Raw genomic sequence first — 17,262 nt, forward strand, 5'->3', positions numbered from 1 at the left:
AATCATATACATATAGTAAAAATGTTACTGGAAAAGAAAGCAGTCACAGATAAGGGAACAACTGATCAAACAACCCCGTTGTTTATTGCTTGCCAGAAAAATCATGTTGAAATAGTAAAGCTCTTACTGGACAACAAGGCAGACATTAATAAGTACACAGATGAGGGAATATCTCCACTATTTATTGCGTGTAAGAATAATCACACAGACGTTGTGAACCTGTTACTGAACAAAAAGGCAGACATTGATTCATGTAATTTGTGTGGTGTATCCCCTTTAGCTGTAGCTTGCTATGAAGGTCATATAGATATTGTTAAAATATTACTTGAAAAAGGCGCTGATTACACAACGAAAGCTATTAAAGATAAAAATGAGGGGGAAGTATTCCTGTTATCGTCCGAACAAATAGCTAGCGGATATGGTCATCCTGATATAGCAGCTTTAATTTCTAAACATTCTAAGCAGAAGAAAAACAAAGCAAGACACTGGTATTACTGGATCTTATTTACTGTTAGAATTGTCAAAATATTCATGGATCATACTATAAGTAATGTATGAAAGTGTAAAAAAGTATCATGATACTTAAACAAGACAGATCAAAGCCGGAATTGCATTTTGTTTTAATAGAAAAGAAGTATAACTTGAAAGTATGTACTTTCTAAGCAAATGCAATGATTTAACAAGTATTATAATACGACGAACAAAACCGTTGTAAAAACTTAAAACCGCAAATTAATCGTAATACTGCAGACATATACTTCATATTATCAGAATGTTTTGAACAATAGTACAGCATTTGTTCCTATGTAAACTTCTAAAACTACTGAATCAATTGTAAATAAATCATCTTTGCAATATGGTGACGACTAATTTTTCGATAGTGTTAAATCATGAAAAAAGAAAATTGCTAATGATGTTATTGCAATCATAAAGCGTTCATTGTCGTCTATGTCGTCAACTTATATGATTTATGCTCCTCTATGGTCTATTAAAACCATTTTCAATATCATTTTTTCTTCTTAAAGTAAAGTAACAAAAATAACGATTTCTAAGGAAAATACAAATCGGAAAGTCTTTTATACCTGGCACAAAAAAAATCACAAACACTTCCAACAATTGAAAGACAGCTGTCAAATATGAAAATTAACTTTGTTGCTATGGTTGATTAAATCTGGTTTCATAGCTAGCTTAACCCTTAATTTTTAACGTTATCATGAGTTGAGTGGTCGTGATACATGATATCGAATATGTTCCTCATGGTGTTACTGCAACCCATTTTTCACTGTGAATGTGCCCTATCGAATTAGACTAATTACCAGGTATATAAAAAAATGAGCAACACCATGAGTGCCTCAAAGGAGCAAGATCTGCTTATCATTCCGTAGCACCTGAAATCACCTTTTTTTATGGTGGTGTTTGTGTTGCTAAGTCTTTTGTGTTCTATTTTCTGTCTTGAATACTATTATTTGTCTCCCTATGTATATTTTTTAGCCATGGCGTTGTCAATAGATATAGAAAGATGTGGTGTGAGTGCCAATGAGACAACTCTCCATCCAAATTACAATTCAAAAAAAGTAAACCATTATAGGTCAATGTACGGCCTTCAACACAGAGCCTTGGTTCACACTGAACAACAAGCTATTAAGGGCTAACAATTACCAGTGAAAAACCATTCAAACAGGAAAAACAACGGTCTAATTTATATTGAAAAAAAAACGAGAAACGAGAGACACGTATAAATTACATAAACAAGCGACAACTACTGTACATCATATTCCTGACTAAGACAGGTGCAAACATTTGCAGTGGGTTTAAACGTTTAAATGGATTGAAACCTTCTCCTCTTCTGAAACAATAGCATAACATCCCAACATAGAAAAACACAAGGTATAATATCAATTGGCAGGCTTAACTCAATACAAAAACGTAAATTAATTTACTATGAACGACTTAATTTGATCTGCGATATCTGAATGAAAACGCACAGTAAATAAATTATAAGGGACTAACAATCCAGGTCAAAAGGCAAACAAACAAGTCCAAACAAAACCATGGCAAGACACCACTGCGAAATATTTCACCCTTTGAAAATATTCATCTCTGAAAAAACGGTGTAACACATACAGGTAAATCTTGAAGTTTATACAAATATTGTAAGACGAAGTGAGTGAAAATTTGAATATTACAAATAATTAAAGCTGGTATATAGACAAGATCTATATAAAAATAAGATAACAAAAACATTATAAACAGTTTATTTTCGGTCAATGAGTTTGATTGTTCCTGCTATCTCTCTTCTGCGACAGTCGCGCAGAATTCCATTACAGTCACAACAATTTGTAAGCAAGACAGACTAAATAGGTGAAACACTTTCTAAATCGTTTTAATAACAAAACTAGTAATTAATGAGACAAAGAAACACAAAAAAAACATATAGACAAAGTGCATGAGAAAAATGAGAGACAAAAACTCAAAACTTACCATGGGACAATAAAACAATGATGGGATGTACTTAGTACGTCATAAGTGTATTTAAAAAAAATGGAAGTAACAGTTAAAGTAAGAAAACACAAGTATATAACGAGAGGAACTTTAGAACGTTCTTAAGATGATAAACAACTTCGTCGTGTATTATTTGTAAAGTTGTAATCTATACAAGATGGAAACAAAGGTGAACGGAATGAAATTGTCATCCAACTAGCTCTTTATGGAAGATAAAAAGGATATACAAACTCAAAACGGTCAACTTCATGACTACAATAGGGAAAAAAGACCACAAGACGAACATTAGGAGTGTTTTACTTAAATCCCAAATATAACAACTTTTTCTAAATATTTAAAACTAACATTGGGATTCATAAACCTGGTCCATCAGACTTTATCAACAGAACAATATATTGTAATATAGTTTCCATTCGATTTTATATTCTTTGAGCCTTCTGTTTATATTAAAGCATGTTGTTCAAATTTCGAAAGCACCTTGATGTCTTTATGCTTATATTATAAGTTTTCAAATTTTTGATTTTGACCGGACACTTTTTGTTCTTAAACAGAAATGTAAGAAAATAACATGCAAATTTATAAACTGAGGGACAAAGGCTCTTAATACCGTTTCCATTCGATTTTATATTTTTTTAGCCTACTTTTATCTTTACCAACCAATCGTTGCAGATTGTACAACAAAAACACAGAAAGCTTGAAATATTTGTTTGCAAATCGTATGTTCACTTAATCAATTAAAATAGCTTTCCGTAAGACGCAACATTGATATATTTTATAAAAGTGGTTTTAAAAATACCTATCGTAACTAAGGACAAGAATTAAACTTTCATTACAGAGTTAATTAAGAATTGAATAGGTCCCAGTTCAAACATTAGATGAAATCCCGAACGTGAGTACATTTAATCCCTTCGTAAATTCTACAGGCGCCATCATGAGTTGGTTGACCGTTATGGAATAACTGTTTCACAAATGCTATTGAATATGTTCCTAACGTCGTAACTACGATCCCCTTCCCTTTCATGAATGTGACCTACCGAGTTAGACTATTTACCGGATTTGTTATAACATAAGCAACACGACGGATGCCACGTATGGAGCAGGATCTGCTTACCCTTCCTGAGCACCTGAGATCACCTCTAGTTTTTATGGGGTTCGTGTTGTTTATTCTTTAGTTTTCTAAGTTGTGTCATGTGTAATATTGTTTGTCTGTTTGTCTTTTCATTTCAAGCCATGGGTTGTCAGTTTATTTTATATGTAGATTTATAAGTTTGACTGTCCCTTTGGTAACTTTTGTCCCTCTTTTTTAAAACATTTATGTATCAAACATAGTTTGATTTAGCCTAAACATAATCTGTATTGAGTCAAATTCTAAAGGTCCTTGAAACTTTTATGACCTTTCATTATCTGTTATGTGGTACAATTTTGTGAAACTTTGTGTGGAGCCGGTTTACAAATCTTCAACTTTTCAAATACAAAATAAACTATAGACTTGTTCATAGTTGCAGCCAGGTTTACCCCAAAGAAGAACGTTTACTCTGGTTTCGTCTTTTTCTTTTAATAATATTTTTCAATGCATTTTGTTTTTTCGTGAATAGCTCAAGTGTTAAGGTAAGAACACAAAAGGATTACAAGACCTAACATGAATTGTTTTGGGTCAAATTAAAAAAATCTGTAACTTTTATGACCTTTCATGATCTGATATTTGGAACAAGTTTGTGAAACTTCGTGTTCGCCTGTTGATAAACATGAAACTTATCTTTTCAAAAACATCATGAACTATATACTTCTTCATACAGTCAGATTTACATAAAAAAGAACTCTCCTTTACCAAGTTTACAGTTAGTTTCCTCTTTTCTCCCTATTTATAATATTTTTCAATACAGTCCAAAAACTAAGGCTTTGCTACCACAGAAATAGATTTACCTAGCTGTATATGTCAAAACTTTTATGATTTTTTGGGCCTCAATGCTCTTCAACTTCGTACTTTATTTTGCATTTAAACAATTTTTATTCGAGCGTCACTGATGAGTCTTTTGTAGACGAAACGTGCGTCTGGCGTTAATAAAAAAATTCAATCCTGGAATCTATGATAAGTTTATTCTTGTCAAAAAGCTATAGATAGAGGTGAATGATTAACAAAATAAAGATAGTTTCAGAGAGCATATGTTTAAAATAGAGAAAAAATACTGATTCTATCATTGATCTATGACAGTATATTGTCCAGGTATGTTATTACACTTGCAGACATGACAATACGAACATCATAATATATTCATTCAACATATGTCAGGTCTGTAGGCAATTCCGTGTTCTTTGTCATGTATAGAGTTGTATTGTTGGCATGTTTGATTTTGTTTCTATCCACACATCGTCACTTTTGTCTTTGGCCCATTCCTGAACTTCGCCACGAGCTAAACCTCCAAACACCAACGTCCCAAGTATACAGAATGCTGCACATAGGTAAAATACATTTCGCCATTCTTCGGAGGTATCCTGTCAAATAAATACATAACTAAATTATTTTGCATTGCTTCATCATTGGACTTTAATGATAATTTTAAAACATACAAAATACGATGGTACTGATATAATGGTTATATTCAAACGTTATATCTTTTAAACCTTTTAATAGTGCAGGCTATCGCCTTGTAAATCGATATATAATAAATTGTGTTTTGAAGTTTTACCTCACAGATAAGTAACATGTTCTATCTGTCTGAAACTACAGATTATACAGGCGACGATGAACCTAGACTGGTTTGTAACATTTGTCCTGAATTGTATAATACAATTTTCTAATTGTTATGGCGTACACATGGACATCTATATCGATATTTGAATAAAGTAATAATAAAAAATTAATCAGAAAACTGTGAACTGTTTTTGTTATTTCTTAAAGCATTAGTTAACAAGAATGTGTTCATAGTAATCGAATGCTCCACTCGCACTATCATTTTCTGTGTTAAGTGGACTGTGAAATTCTGGTAAAATCTCTAATTTGGCATTTATATTAGAAAGATCATATCACAGGGAACATGTACATGATGTATACTAAGTTTCAATGTAAATATAACGAAATTTGATGAGACTGTCATCACAGTGAGAGGGTTAGCGCTACCAAACCAGGTTTAATCCACCATTTTCTACATTTCAAAATGCCTGTACCAAGTCAGGAATATGACAGTTCTTGTCCCTTCGTTTTTAATGCGTATTGTTGAAGAAAAAAAATCATTCATTTCATGTATTCGAAGCGCATTTTGGAATTAACTTTAAACTGGATCAAACAAAACCAAGGGTGTTTAAGTGTCGAACCAGTCTATGGGCTTCACCGACCTAACAGGACATAAAAATAAAAGACAAATGCATCTAAGGCTACATTTACATTTTTGAATCGAAAAATTACTGTAAATTCAGAAATTATTGCGTGCATTTATTATTGCGATTTTGTCATTTAACACTTGAATGCGATTTTAATTTTTACGATTTTGAGAAAAGTCATGCTTAATTCAGTTAAAATATTACAAAATGTAGTTTTAATTATTGCGTTTACAACTCAGTCGCATTATTTGCAATAATAAAAACCTCGCAATAATTTCTGAATTTACAGTAGTTAAGTTTCTAAATGCAATCTTAATTTCTTATCCGACTATTTATGAAGGTTACTATGTTGTTTTATTCAATTGTTCGTTTCCATGTCTGTTGGCGTTTGTTTTTGTTGCATTCGATGTTTTGTTGTTCCTTTGTCTTCCGCTTATAGTTGATGTGTTTCCCTCGGTTTTTGGTTTGTAACCCGGATTTGATTTCTCTCAATATTTTTCTAATTTTTGATCACCGATTTATTATTTTTTCCTTTATATATAAACCATGCCAGTTACGAAGTACTAACTACTGAGCTGGTGCACAATTTTAGGACTAATAATTCAACAATTGAACTTAAAGTATTAAAAAACCTTCTTTAAAAACTTTGACTGTGAGAAGTAGATGTTTCCAACTGTTGTGGATTATTTGTCTTAATAGAAATCGGAGCACATTTTGTTTCTAAACTATTAAAATGAATTGGAAAATTCAAATAAAGGAAGATTACTCACATTTGGTGTAAGCTCACCTGCAACGATTGGAGCAATCATTCCTGGTATCGTTGCAAATGTGTTAGTTATTCCAAAAAGTACACCAGCATACCTAAACAAAAGTGTAACTTCACTTACTTGGGCCACATTGTACTTGTAAATCCTTGTGTTTAAAAGGCTAGTCTTATACTTGTACGAGGGGCATAGGTTTAACTGCAATAAAGTGTATCGAACGAGCCATCCGATGTCAGGAAATTTAAGTTCATGCCATTGGGTAAATAAATAATAACTTTAAAATCTTCAATTTCGTATTTTTGGCCTTTTAAACATTTTTTTATTCGAGCATCACTGGTGAGTATTTTGAAGACGAAAAGCGTAGATGTAAAATTTCAATCCTGGTATCTATAAAGAGTTTATTTACACAGTTGTCAACTAGAATGTGCTCTCCAAATCTAAATTAAAATGATTTTTTGAAAAATAATCAAAACCTACGTACTTCGGGGCAAAGTCATTGTGGTTAACTATAAATGCTGCTCTATTTAAACCAGTAAACATTACTGCAAGTGACAGGAAAGCAACAGCCATGTCACGGTGATCACATGACATAAAACCAGTAGCTACCAGGAAAACTGCTGCCCCTGTGAATGCTAAAACATAGGAAAGGGTATACAAGTTCAGTAAATCAAAACTGAAACAAATATTATAAAAATCATGTGAAATGACTTCTTGTTGAGAGTGATGCTAAAGATACCAGAGGGACAGTCAAGCTCATTGTTCGAAAATAAACTGACAACGTCATGGCCAAAAAAGAAAATTATAAACAAATAAGAGTACACATGACACAACATAGAAAACTAAAGACTAAGCAACACGAACCCCAACAAGCTCTTCTTAATCTTGTTTGTAGAAATTTGAATAAATCTGCAGATTTGAATGTGTTGATATCTTTAAATTATGTTTCTAACGCCTACATTTCTTACACCTTATCAATCGAGGTAAAGGTGGTGATAAAATAGCCAAACTTAAGTCATTTCAAAGTATTAAATAGATTAATCAACGGTGAATACATGTTTATTGTAAGGTAAATGTAGTTGTTTATACGACAAATAAAAATCTGCAATTAACATAACCTTATATAATAAATTCCATCAAATTATTCTCTCTCTGTCATTTGATCTAATTAGTAAATAGTCTACATTATGTATTGTTATGCGTTTACTTTTCTTCATTGGCTAGAGGTATAGGGGAGGGTTGAGATCTCACAAATATGTTTAACCCCGCTGCAGTTTTGCACCTGTCCCAAGTCAGGAGCCTCTGGTCTAGGTTAGTCTTGTATTATTTTAATTTTTTATCTTGTGTACAATTTGGTAATTAGTATGGCGTTCATTTTCATTATCGGGTTGTTGGGTCTTTGATACATTCCCCATTTCCATTCTCAATTTTACATGAGTTTTGGGATATGATTGCAATGAAATTAAACATACCGATAGCACCAGTTGATCGTCTGGTTGCTGTTGTTGATAAAATCTTTCTACTTCGTATAAGATCAGTTATTTGTCCAGCAGCTAGTCCTGATACAGCTTGGCATAAGTACGGCAAAGCTGTCAGAAGACCATTCTGAAAGAAATAAAAATAGTTTGAATAAACTTATCATGGAAAAGATAAATTTAAGGTAAAATTCTAAAATATAAAAACGAAGATGTGGTATGACTGCCAATGAAACGAATTTCCACAAAGACAAAATAACACAGAAATTGACAACTATAGGCTTAAATTTGATTATCGTTTATATGTCAAACAAAGCTTTTATTCCATTTGAAACATCTGAGGTTAAGTATATTAATACTAGTTTTCAAAATTGAAAAAAAAACCGTGTTCAACCATTGGAGAGGATTAGTAGAGGCAAAATATATGTTTTGCGAAAGAATTAGCATCGATTAATATAATGAAACCTAACACCTCCCCCTAAATTGATCTCATATTCTTTGATAAGCAACAATTTAAACGAACAAACGTACACTCTTTATATTAAATTTCATGACAGACTTCATAAAATCGGGGAGGCTTGTTAGCAATGTATAGTTCGTCCAATTGTTACACATGTGTGCTGTTATGCATGCTAGCAATGCTGGTGATCTTGCAAATTCAGTCCATGGCACTTTAGACGTCTATAAAATGAAAATAAAACAATACATACTTTGTAGTACAAAATCACTTAAGACATATTGATCCATTCTGTATTAAATAAAAAAGGCGAAAGATACTAAAGGGACAGTCAAAACATCATAGATTAAAAAAATGACAACACCATGGCCAAAAAAAACAACAGATATCATTCGTTAAAATGGAACAGAATTGTTACGATCTAAGGAACATAAGAAACACATCCGCTATCTCCAGTGAATCAAATATTCCATAATCGATACAACTGCACCTTCTGATTTCTGTCGGTTTTACATTTTAATTGTATTCACTTCACCATGGTTCTTACTGACCCTTGCTCTATGACCAAGGATTCAATGCTATATCAACACCGCAATCTTCTTCATATGTATATTTCCATATAAGGTTACTACTCAAAATTAATGTGTCAATGATACAAAAACATGTGAACGTAGTTTTATGAACCTAAGATTGATAGTAAACGAGAAGCGTAAGGATAAGCCATATATAAGCATGTTTAAACGTTTTCTAATGTATTTAAAAATTTCAAAGATGCTAACAAAAATTGCACATGTCATAGAATAAGAAGATATTGTAAGATTGCCAATGAGACAACTCTCCACAAGAAACCAAATGAAACAGTAAATTGATAGCTGTTCCTCACCGTACGGCCTTCAGCTATGAGCAAAGCCCATTTCACACAGTCAGTTTTAACCGGATATGAAATGTCAATGTGAAACAATTCACACACGGAAACTAACGGCCCAATTTATGTACCAAAATTGACACGTAACTGTAGCTGTTTGTTTTATTCTGTAGATAATACTTACCCTTTTTGTTGTGTCAAAGTCTATGGAATTGATTATGTAATCTCTTTCCTGAGAAGATATCCGGGGGTGTTCTGAAGGTGTATCACGTGTCAGGATGAACCAGACCATCACCCAAATACACGAAAACCCACCTACAATATAAACTTCGATTCATGAAGTACTTTAAATTATTGTCTTATAATCTTCAATTAAAAGCAATTAAAAGACGAAGTTTTCTTGAATTAGTTAAAACTGTGAAATTACTGCAAACAACAACTGTTTTGAATCGTTCTACATTTTTGTACTTTGACAATTATATTTGAATCAAATCAAGTACTCGCACTTCCTTTAATTATCTTACAACATTGCTTAAGAAAAAAAATATAGAATAGTATTAATGAAACATATTTTTTTTGTAAGACGGAACAATTTTAAAATTATAGAGCAAAAGAAGTTGGTAGGACAATAAAAGAAAAGTTGCTAAGTAAATGACACACTTAAAAGCATTTGTGTTCTAATATCTCTGACACATTTATGTTTTTTTTAGATGTTTTATTAATTTTCCAGGTCTGAAAACTATGGTGTAGAATTTACCAACAAAACTTACTACTTCTGGATCAATAACTTTTTTAATAATTATGTTGTATGTACCTGTGATATAGAAAATGGAACCCCATCCATTGTCAAAGCCATATTCACACAAATAACCAGAAGAGGCAAATGTTGCAACTACACCAAACATAGTTCCTAAAATAATATATAAAAGTGAAACATAACATGATCATATATCTTATACTTGTACTCCTAAATATCACATATCAAATTAAACAATATACACTGTATGTATAAAAAGACAAACGAGACCAAAGAGAAAAACGGAAATCATAATTTCTAGGATAAAGGAATGCAATAGCAAACGCAGAAAAACGATTAAAAGACGAACACAAGTATTCAAAACACTACATACACACTACAAATGAGAAGTCCGAACTTAAAAGATCGTATTTGATATTGAAAGCCGTAGGGTAAATAAATTATACACATTTCTTGGGTTATATATTCTTTGAATCATAGCTTTATATATGTTTCGAAGCACCTATGTTAAAACCGATTAATTGATTTATGATGCTCAGTATGGAACCTTTCGATGTTGTTTTTCTCCGGAAATATGCACTATTATAATTTTTTACAAGAAATCCTGTGATTTCTTTTACCTCATTTCATTTGTCTGGCTTTCTCTAAGGCAATTTATGCAAAATATATTGTCTTGATAAAAAAGCTGATATTGTGTGTCAAATTCTTAAATCTTATCAATTTACACTTGGTAAATGGTGCATATTTAGTTTTGAATTTGTATCATTCACGTTCTTAAGTATGTCAAAGTAAAACAAAATCTACAGATCTCAAAAAGAAAATCAAAGTCCATGAAAACTTAAAATATCAAACGCTCATCCTTTTTTATATTCCTTTTTGTTATAGGTTTTCAAGATTAATTTATTTTATTTTTTTCAAATTCACAAGTTTACATATGCATACTGATACATTTCCAATAAAAATTGACATTTTATTGTTTCAAACAATAAGATATTTAAATTTTACATTATTGTTGCAAAGGATCTGTAATGATATCGGCTACGTTACATTTACGTGTCTATCGAACATACCTACAGAGGTAAACGTCATTAATTTACTTCTTTCTAAAGAGGGTGTCCATCGTCCCCACATTGACTGCATTGCTGGAAACACTGTACCCTGAAATAGGAAAGTTTTTATCAAAGTTTAAGTGATAAATATTTAGAAGACACAACTTAAATAGGCAAGTTGTTGGCAGGTTTAAGGGATAAACATTTAGATGATACACCTTAAAAAGGCAGGTTTTTGGCAAGTTTAAGTGATAAACAGTCAGAAGATACAACTTGAATAGTCAAGTTGTTGGCAAGTTTAAGAGATAAACATTCAAACGATACACTTGCAAGTTTGTAAATGTTAAGTAATGAACATTTTGGAGTTTGTTCGATTTTTTATTAAATTTAGATACACTGCTTATAGTCGGTACATTTGCTATACTTCATTATAAGATTGACTAATCAACTAATCTAGATATGGATATTATAAAAATATCCGCGAATATAATGTAAGAAATACTCGATATCGATAATGGTAGTGCGGTTCTGACATTTGCCATATGATATACACTTGTATATAAGGTTTTATACTTTCAAACATTTAAGCTTCGAACATCTTTGAAAAAGTTTTATTTGTCGAAATCCACATTTAGCAGTGAAAATGGTACCGTGAATGCTATTTTAGGACTAAAACATCATTTGTAATGTGAACATTATAATTAATCAACAGATTGACACACATTACATTTTATAACATATTCGTGATATTATACATGTAGTCGAAACTTTGGTTTGTATTTAATATTATGTCATCTGTGAAAATGGCTATCAAATGTACCAGGATTATAATTTAATGCGCCAGGATTATAATTTAATGCGCCAGACGCGAGTTTCGTCTTCATAAGACTCATCAGTGACGCTCAGATCTAAATATTTATATAGCCAAATAAATACTAAGTGGAAAACCATTAAGAACCCAAAATTCCAAAAAGGTGTGCAAAATACGGCTAAGGTAATCTATGCCTGGGATAATGTATTCATTTTATATGTAAATAAAATCTACAAGTAGTACATTCAAAGGCATTTTTATGTGTGAATTCTATTTATTTTACTTACTGTCGCTAGTCCAATGATTACACGTAAGACAAATACTAAAATGACTGATGTCCTAGCACAAATTGGCGTCAAAATAGTGCAGATAGATGAGACTGCCATAGCAACGCCAAATACACGTCTCCCACCATAACGGTCTGCAAACCAACCTCCTAACACTTGTGTACATATATATCCATAGAAAAATGAAGCTAGAATTGAAGATCTCGTAGTTTTGTCCCAGTCAAACTCAGCATGCTGCAATATTCATTTATACTGATCACCCCTAGTGTTTGGTGGGGTTCGTTTTAGCCATGTAGTTTTCAGTTTATTTCTATTTATGAGTTTGACTGTCCCTCTGGTATCTTTCGTTCCTCTTTTATACAGAAAAAAAAGGAACATGTGACAATTTGTGGAAATGTCTGTGTCTCGCCACTTTCAAAGTTGACAAAGATGACTTCGGCTATCAATTTTAGGTATGTTTGTCATTTAGCTCTTTAACGCTTTCGGTACTTATACATCCTTGGATTTCAAATGTTTGGCTTTGAGCGTTCCTGATAAAGGTAAATCAGAAAAGCGCCTCGGACGCATTGAAATTATTAACCATGTTGTTTTCAGTTTTTTTCAACATACATCGCTATGTATCACACTAGTCAGTTTTAATGCTGGGTGAACACGGAGTACCCGGAAAAAACGCCGACTTTCGGCAGGACAACTAACACTTCTCGGCAATTACGATTGGAATCGAACAAATCTAGTGGCTAGTGGCGAGTGCATATGGACTACTTAAAACCTCGGTCGTGGACGTAATTTACATATTGTGAAAGGTATAACTAATGAAAATAAAAATGATTGGCTCTATATATAGCTAGTTTTGTAAATGAGAGAGAAATATCAATCAAAGACCAAATGTTATAGATTTAAGGAATAGCAGGTCAACTCATTACAACCTTCTATCTTCTAGCAGATACTTTGCAAGCGTGTATACATGTAAGTTCTATTTCGTATATACTTGATAGACATGTTTCTGTATGCCACGCACTTTGTCATAATGTCTTCTTCTAGTATAATTTTTAGTTTTGTCACAAAATAATGTACAATTTTAGTTTTGTCAGAAAATGAATATGTTTGTTATACCGTATTAAATACTGTTTGGCTTTCTGCATCACCTGGGCACGTAGTTGTATCTATCATAGTCCCGTTATTTTCTGAGGTTGAATTAACATTTCTAACCATACATACTATAGCAACACTCAAATTAACTCTTACGGCATACACTAACACAACTCCAAAGAATGAAGTGTATGCCAGAATCCAGCGCTGAGAACAACAACATGGAACATCTGTAATTAAAATCAAGTGTTGTAAAACGATTGACTTTCACTAAGGGTTTTTTATTTTGTTTTCGCAATTTCTTCGTGAACACTATTTATCACCTCGAGCATACTAGATTATGTTAAAAATGTATGAGACATAAACAATTTAACACGATAATTTCCGAGAAATATATAATGATAACTGTACAGCATATCTTCGATAGCAATGACAGGATGTTCTTTTTGACTAATTTTGTTCGAAAAAAGGGTTAGACATATTAACAAAGGAATACAAAAACAAAGGTCTCAAAAAGGAAAACATGCATATGTGACTCATTTCAAAGAAAAATAATGGTGATCAATCCTGCAGAATGTGTAAAAGCATCTTGCACGGGAGTAGTGACGTCAATGCGTGTCCTGGTCCATTTCTTAAAAAAAAACATATTTGTTTGATTTGATTTTTAACAAAATTGAATTTTCTCTCGAATTTTTGTCAATTCTTTTGCCTTTGTTTAAAACCGAGGTAGACACATTAAGGAATAAATAAAATAAAACAGCTCCGGTCTACATAAAAAACACGCATAAGTGAAACATCAATTTCAAAGAAAACTAATGGTGCTCTATCCTGCAAAATGTGAAAAGAACATCTTGCTCGTGAGTGATGATGTCACTGCGAGTTCTTGTCCGTTTCGTTAAAAAAAACAATTGTTAGGTTTGATTCTATAAGTTTTTGTCATTTCAGAATATTGTCTGATTGGCATTTGTAAACTAACCCCCCACCAATAAGAATGGTGAAAAAATAGAATCCATAACTAATTTCATTATGTATTCTTTGTTTTGAAAATATGAAATATATGTTATGAAATGTTACCTTGTAATTTTTCTTTTTGTTGATTACACGTGTCATGCTTAACATGTTCTTCCATCAATTCCATAACAGTTTAATTTTCCTCTTTTATAAACATCATCTAAAAACTAGATATTCCAGTCATTTTATCATTATATATTAGCTGATTCGGTTTACAATGTATTTCAATATATTTTTAGATGCGTAAAACATATAAAACAACATAAATATCAATTTACTTAATATTGACATTAATGATCGTTCGTCCGGATATTCTTTCTACCGGTGATAGAAATTAACATGTTAAAGTAAGGATGTAAATGCGCCGAATGTAGATTGTCAAAAACTTTATAGATTTGCATATTCAATGTGCGCAATTGATATGCAACTACAGATTTTAGTTTATGCAATCATTTGTAAGAATAATATAACCAGCAAACAATTGAAATTTCAAAATTGGCTGATTATTTTTCATGACATTTATTCAACAAGATTTAACAATATTCAATAATATAAAATTTAACAAATTAAACAAAACCAACATCAACAAACTTGATGACAATTGATCACTGAAGGGAAACCAAACAGTAAATCCAAAACAATTTCTAGCTGCTTGGCAGTTCCTTAACAGCTCAATGAACAATATTTGAACAAATCACTGCCGATTGAATCATGTTGATGATGACATCCAACGCACTTTTCATATTGAACGAAATGCCATGATGATAGATAATATTTTGTTTTAATTTTTGACTACATATTCCTTGAACTTTCAGGTTTCATTGAATCTGAAACGTTGAAACGTCTGACAGTGTTGATGATACATGACAATCTAATTGGAACATTCAAAATATGTGGATCTGTTCACCAAGTAATCTGAAAAATAATTAAAATCAGCAGCAATTTTGATTATTAAAGGATGGGAGGGAAGATTGTGCAATTTTGATGAAAAATGAAAATTGGGCGTGTACACGTGTTAAAATCAATGCCACGAGGCGCTTCAAAGCATATTTTTTTGTATGCTTATTCTTTCGTATTCTTTCGTATGTTTAAATATATTATGGTTGTAGGGATTTAAATGGCAAACCGTAAATAATGAACTGACTGTACATTTGAAACACAATTAACAAATACATATATTGTGAATGGGCGGAGGATCGAGAAGAGATTATTGCTTAAAATCCAGCAATCGACACAGATACAAATTCAATTATGATGAAATGATGTAGATTAGCTGATCATTTTTAGCAGGATCACTATATATAAATTGCTCAAAATCATAGCGATTTGTTGATTAACAGTTTTAAGATTACTAAAAGAAATAAAGATGGATATGTACCACATACTTGGATACAAGCTCATAAAGTATTATCAGAATAAAAAATGTTTTTTCAAGTTTTATAACTCTTTAAAATACTTGAAATCCCGAAGATCTGTGCAACGTCATCCTAACAATAAAATTGATATTCTATATTTAGTCTCCTTACATTTTTTAATTTTTAGAAAACATAGCAAAACATAAACGAAATGTTCTTAAAGAATGTTGATGGTTAAATTTAGCCCAGTACTTTAAAAACATTTTTTTTAGACGTTTTCGATATGAACGGCAGACTCGCAATTCAGTTCCTTATGCTTTTGTTATTATGTGGTTCCTATTGTTTATGATGATGAGTCCGACTTGGTTCAATCTATTTGTATAATTTGTTCTTATGTTTTGCTTATACAAAATATTGGCATTTTGTTAATGTTCCCAGTGAGGAATTAAAACAGTATTACAATAAGAAGGCATAATATATAATTGTCCATGAGACAACTTTCCACAAGAGTTCATATCGATAGGATGTAAGTAAGTACAGGCAATCGTACGGCCTCCGTCAATGTATAAACCAAGTCCGCTTACTGAATAATGCGAAGCAAATCAAATGAGAAAAGTAGGGACAACTCAGAAATTTTCCGAGTGGGATATTTGATTTATGAATTATGCATGCTTTGTCTGAAGAGTTGATAAATCTGCACATACGATTGTTCTGGCAAACAATAAGGTTGGATGGAAGGGTTGGTGCCCCACAATTATGTTCCTCCTTTATATCAAGAGCCTCTTAACTTGAAAATTGAACAGAACATAATTGGGTTTGATAAGTAAGGTTATATTTTCGGTAACACCGTAACATCTACTATAAAATCGACAATTGTTGTTTGGACCTTGTATAGCTCCATGTAGATTTTGTGGTACAGGCTGACCTTTTCGTCATTGGCGGGGATTCGTTTCATTGGTGATAATCTTACCATATCTTATCATGCTTTTAAAATAATATCAAACATATAATTGCAGTATGAATTTAACATACTCCAAGAATATAATATTTCGTTTATATACCTGACTTGGATCATGCATTTTTTCTGAAGAATAGATGACTTTTGGTTGTTAATTGTTGGAATTTGTTATTTTGTGTTGGGGGTGCTGGAGGTTTAAATACAGAGCTGTTATTTAATTCACGCTTACCTTAGATATCGTTTTATTCCTATTTACGAAGAACGTGTGTGTTAATAGTCAAAAACAATTCTTACTACCGACAAGGTTAGAAAATACGAATAATCACACCATTACTATCACAATCCTATAATGGTTAGAAAATACTCCAAATTACCCCATTACAAACTTTTCTGCTGTTGTTTATTTTTTTATTTGGTCGGGTTGTTGTCTCTTTGACACATTTCCCATTTCCATTCTCAATTTTATTAATTCCAATTTTATATTCTGGTTTTATGAATTAACATTTGTCGTCACTTTAAGTGGCTTTGGTACATTCGTGTGATATGACGAACAGTTCGTAAGTGTAT

General features: G+C 31.9%; 2 protein-coding genes across 4 annotated transcripts; one reads left to right on the forward strand and one right to left on the reverse strand.

Annotated features, from left to right (window-relative positions):
• Positions 1 to 21: 21 nt before the first annotated feature.
• Positions 22 to 558, forward strand: LOC134692522 (putative ankyrin repeat protein RBE_0220). The gene has a single exon (XM_063552979.1). It carries the CDS (start codon positions 22 to 24, stop codon positions 556 to 558), a length of 537 nt encoding a protein of 178 aa, XP_063409049.1.
• Positions 559 to 4,584: 4,026 nt separating this feature from the next.
• LOC134692742 (sialin-like) lies at positions 4,585 to 14,671 on the reverse strand. Of its 3 annotated transcripts, none has more exons than XM_063553253.1 (11): positions 14,446 to 14,671; positions 13,396 to 13,601; positions 12,283 to 12,516; positions 11,206 to 11,293; positions 10,193 to 10,288; positions 9,563 to 9,693; positions 8,588 to 8,737; positions 8,054 to 8,186; positions 7,066 to 7,216; positions 6,608 to 6,681; positions 4,585 to 4,995 (listed from the first exon to the last, which is right to left on the reverse strand). In XM_063553253.1, the coding sequence occupies exons 1-11, from the start codon at positions 14,507 to 14,509 to the stop codon at positions 4,874 to 4,876; spliced, it is 1,449 nt and encodes a 482-aa protein (XP_063409323.1). In that variant the 5' UTR covers positions 14,510 to 14,671; the 3' UTR covers positions 4,585 to 4,873. The 3 variants fall into 3 exon arrangements, with proteins under 3 accessions (XP_063409323.1, XP_063409322.1, XP_063409324.1); XM_063553252.1 differs by having other exon boundaries at positions 6,591 to 6,681; positions 14,446 to 14,669; XM_063553254.1 differs by lacking the exon at positions 6,608 to 6,681 and having other exon boundaries at positions 14,446 to 14,668.
• Positions 14,672 to 17,262: the final 2,591 nt, after the last annotated feature.

The sequence above is a fragment of the Mytilus trossulus genome, chromosome 12 (genome assembly GCF_036588685.1).
Source record: "Mytilus trossulus isolate FHL-02 chromosome 12, PNRI_Mtr1.1.1.hap1, whole genome shotgun sequence".
NCBI classification, from domain to species: Eukaryota; Metazoa; Mollusca; class Bivalvia; order Mytilida; family Mytilidae; genus Mytilus; species Mytilus trossulus.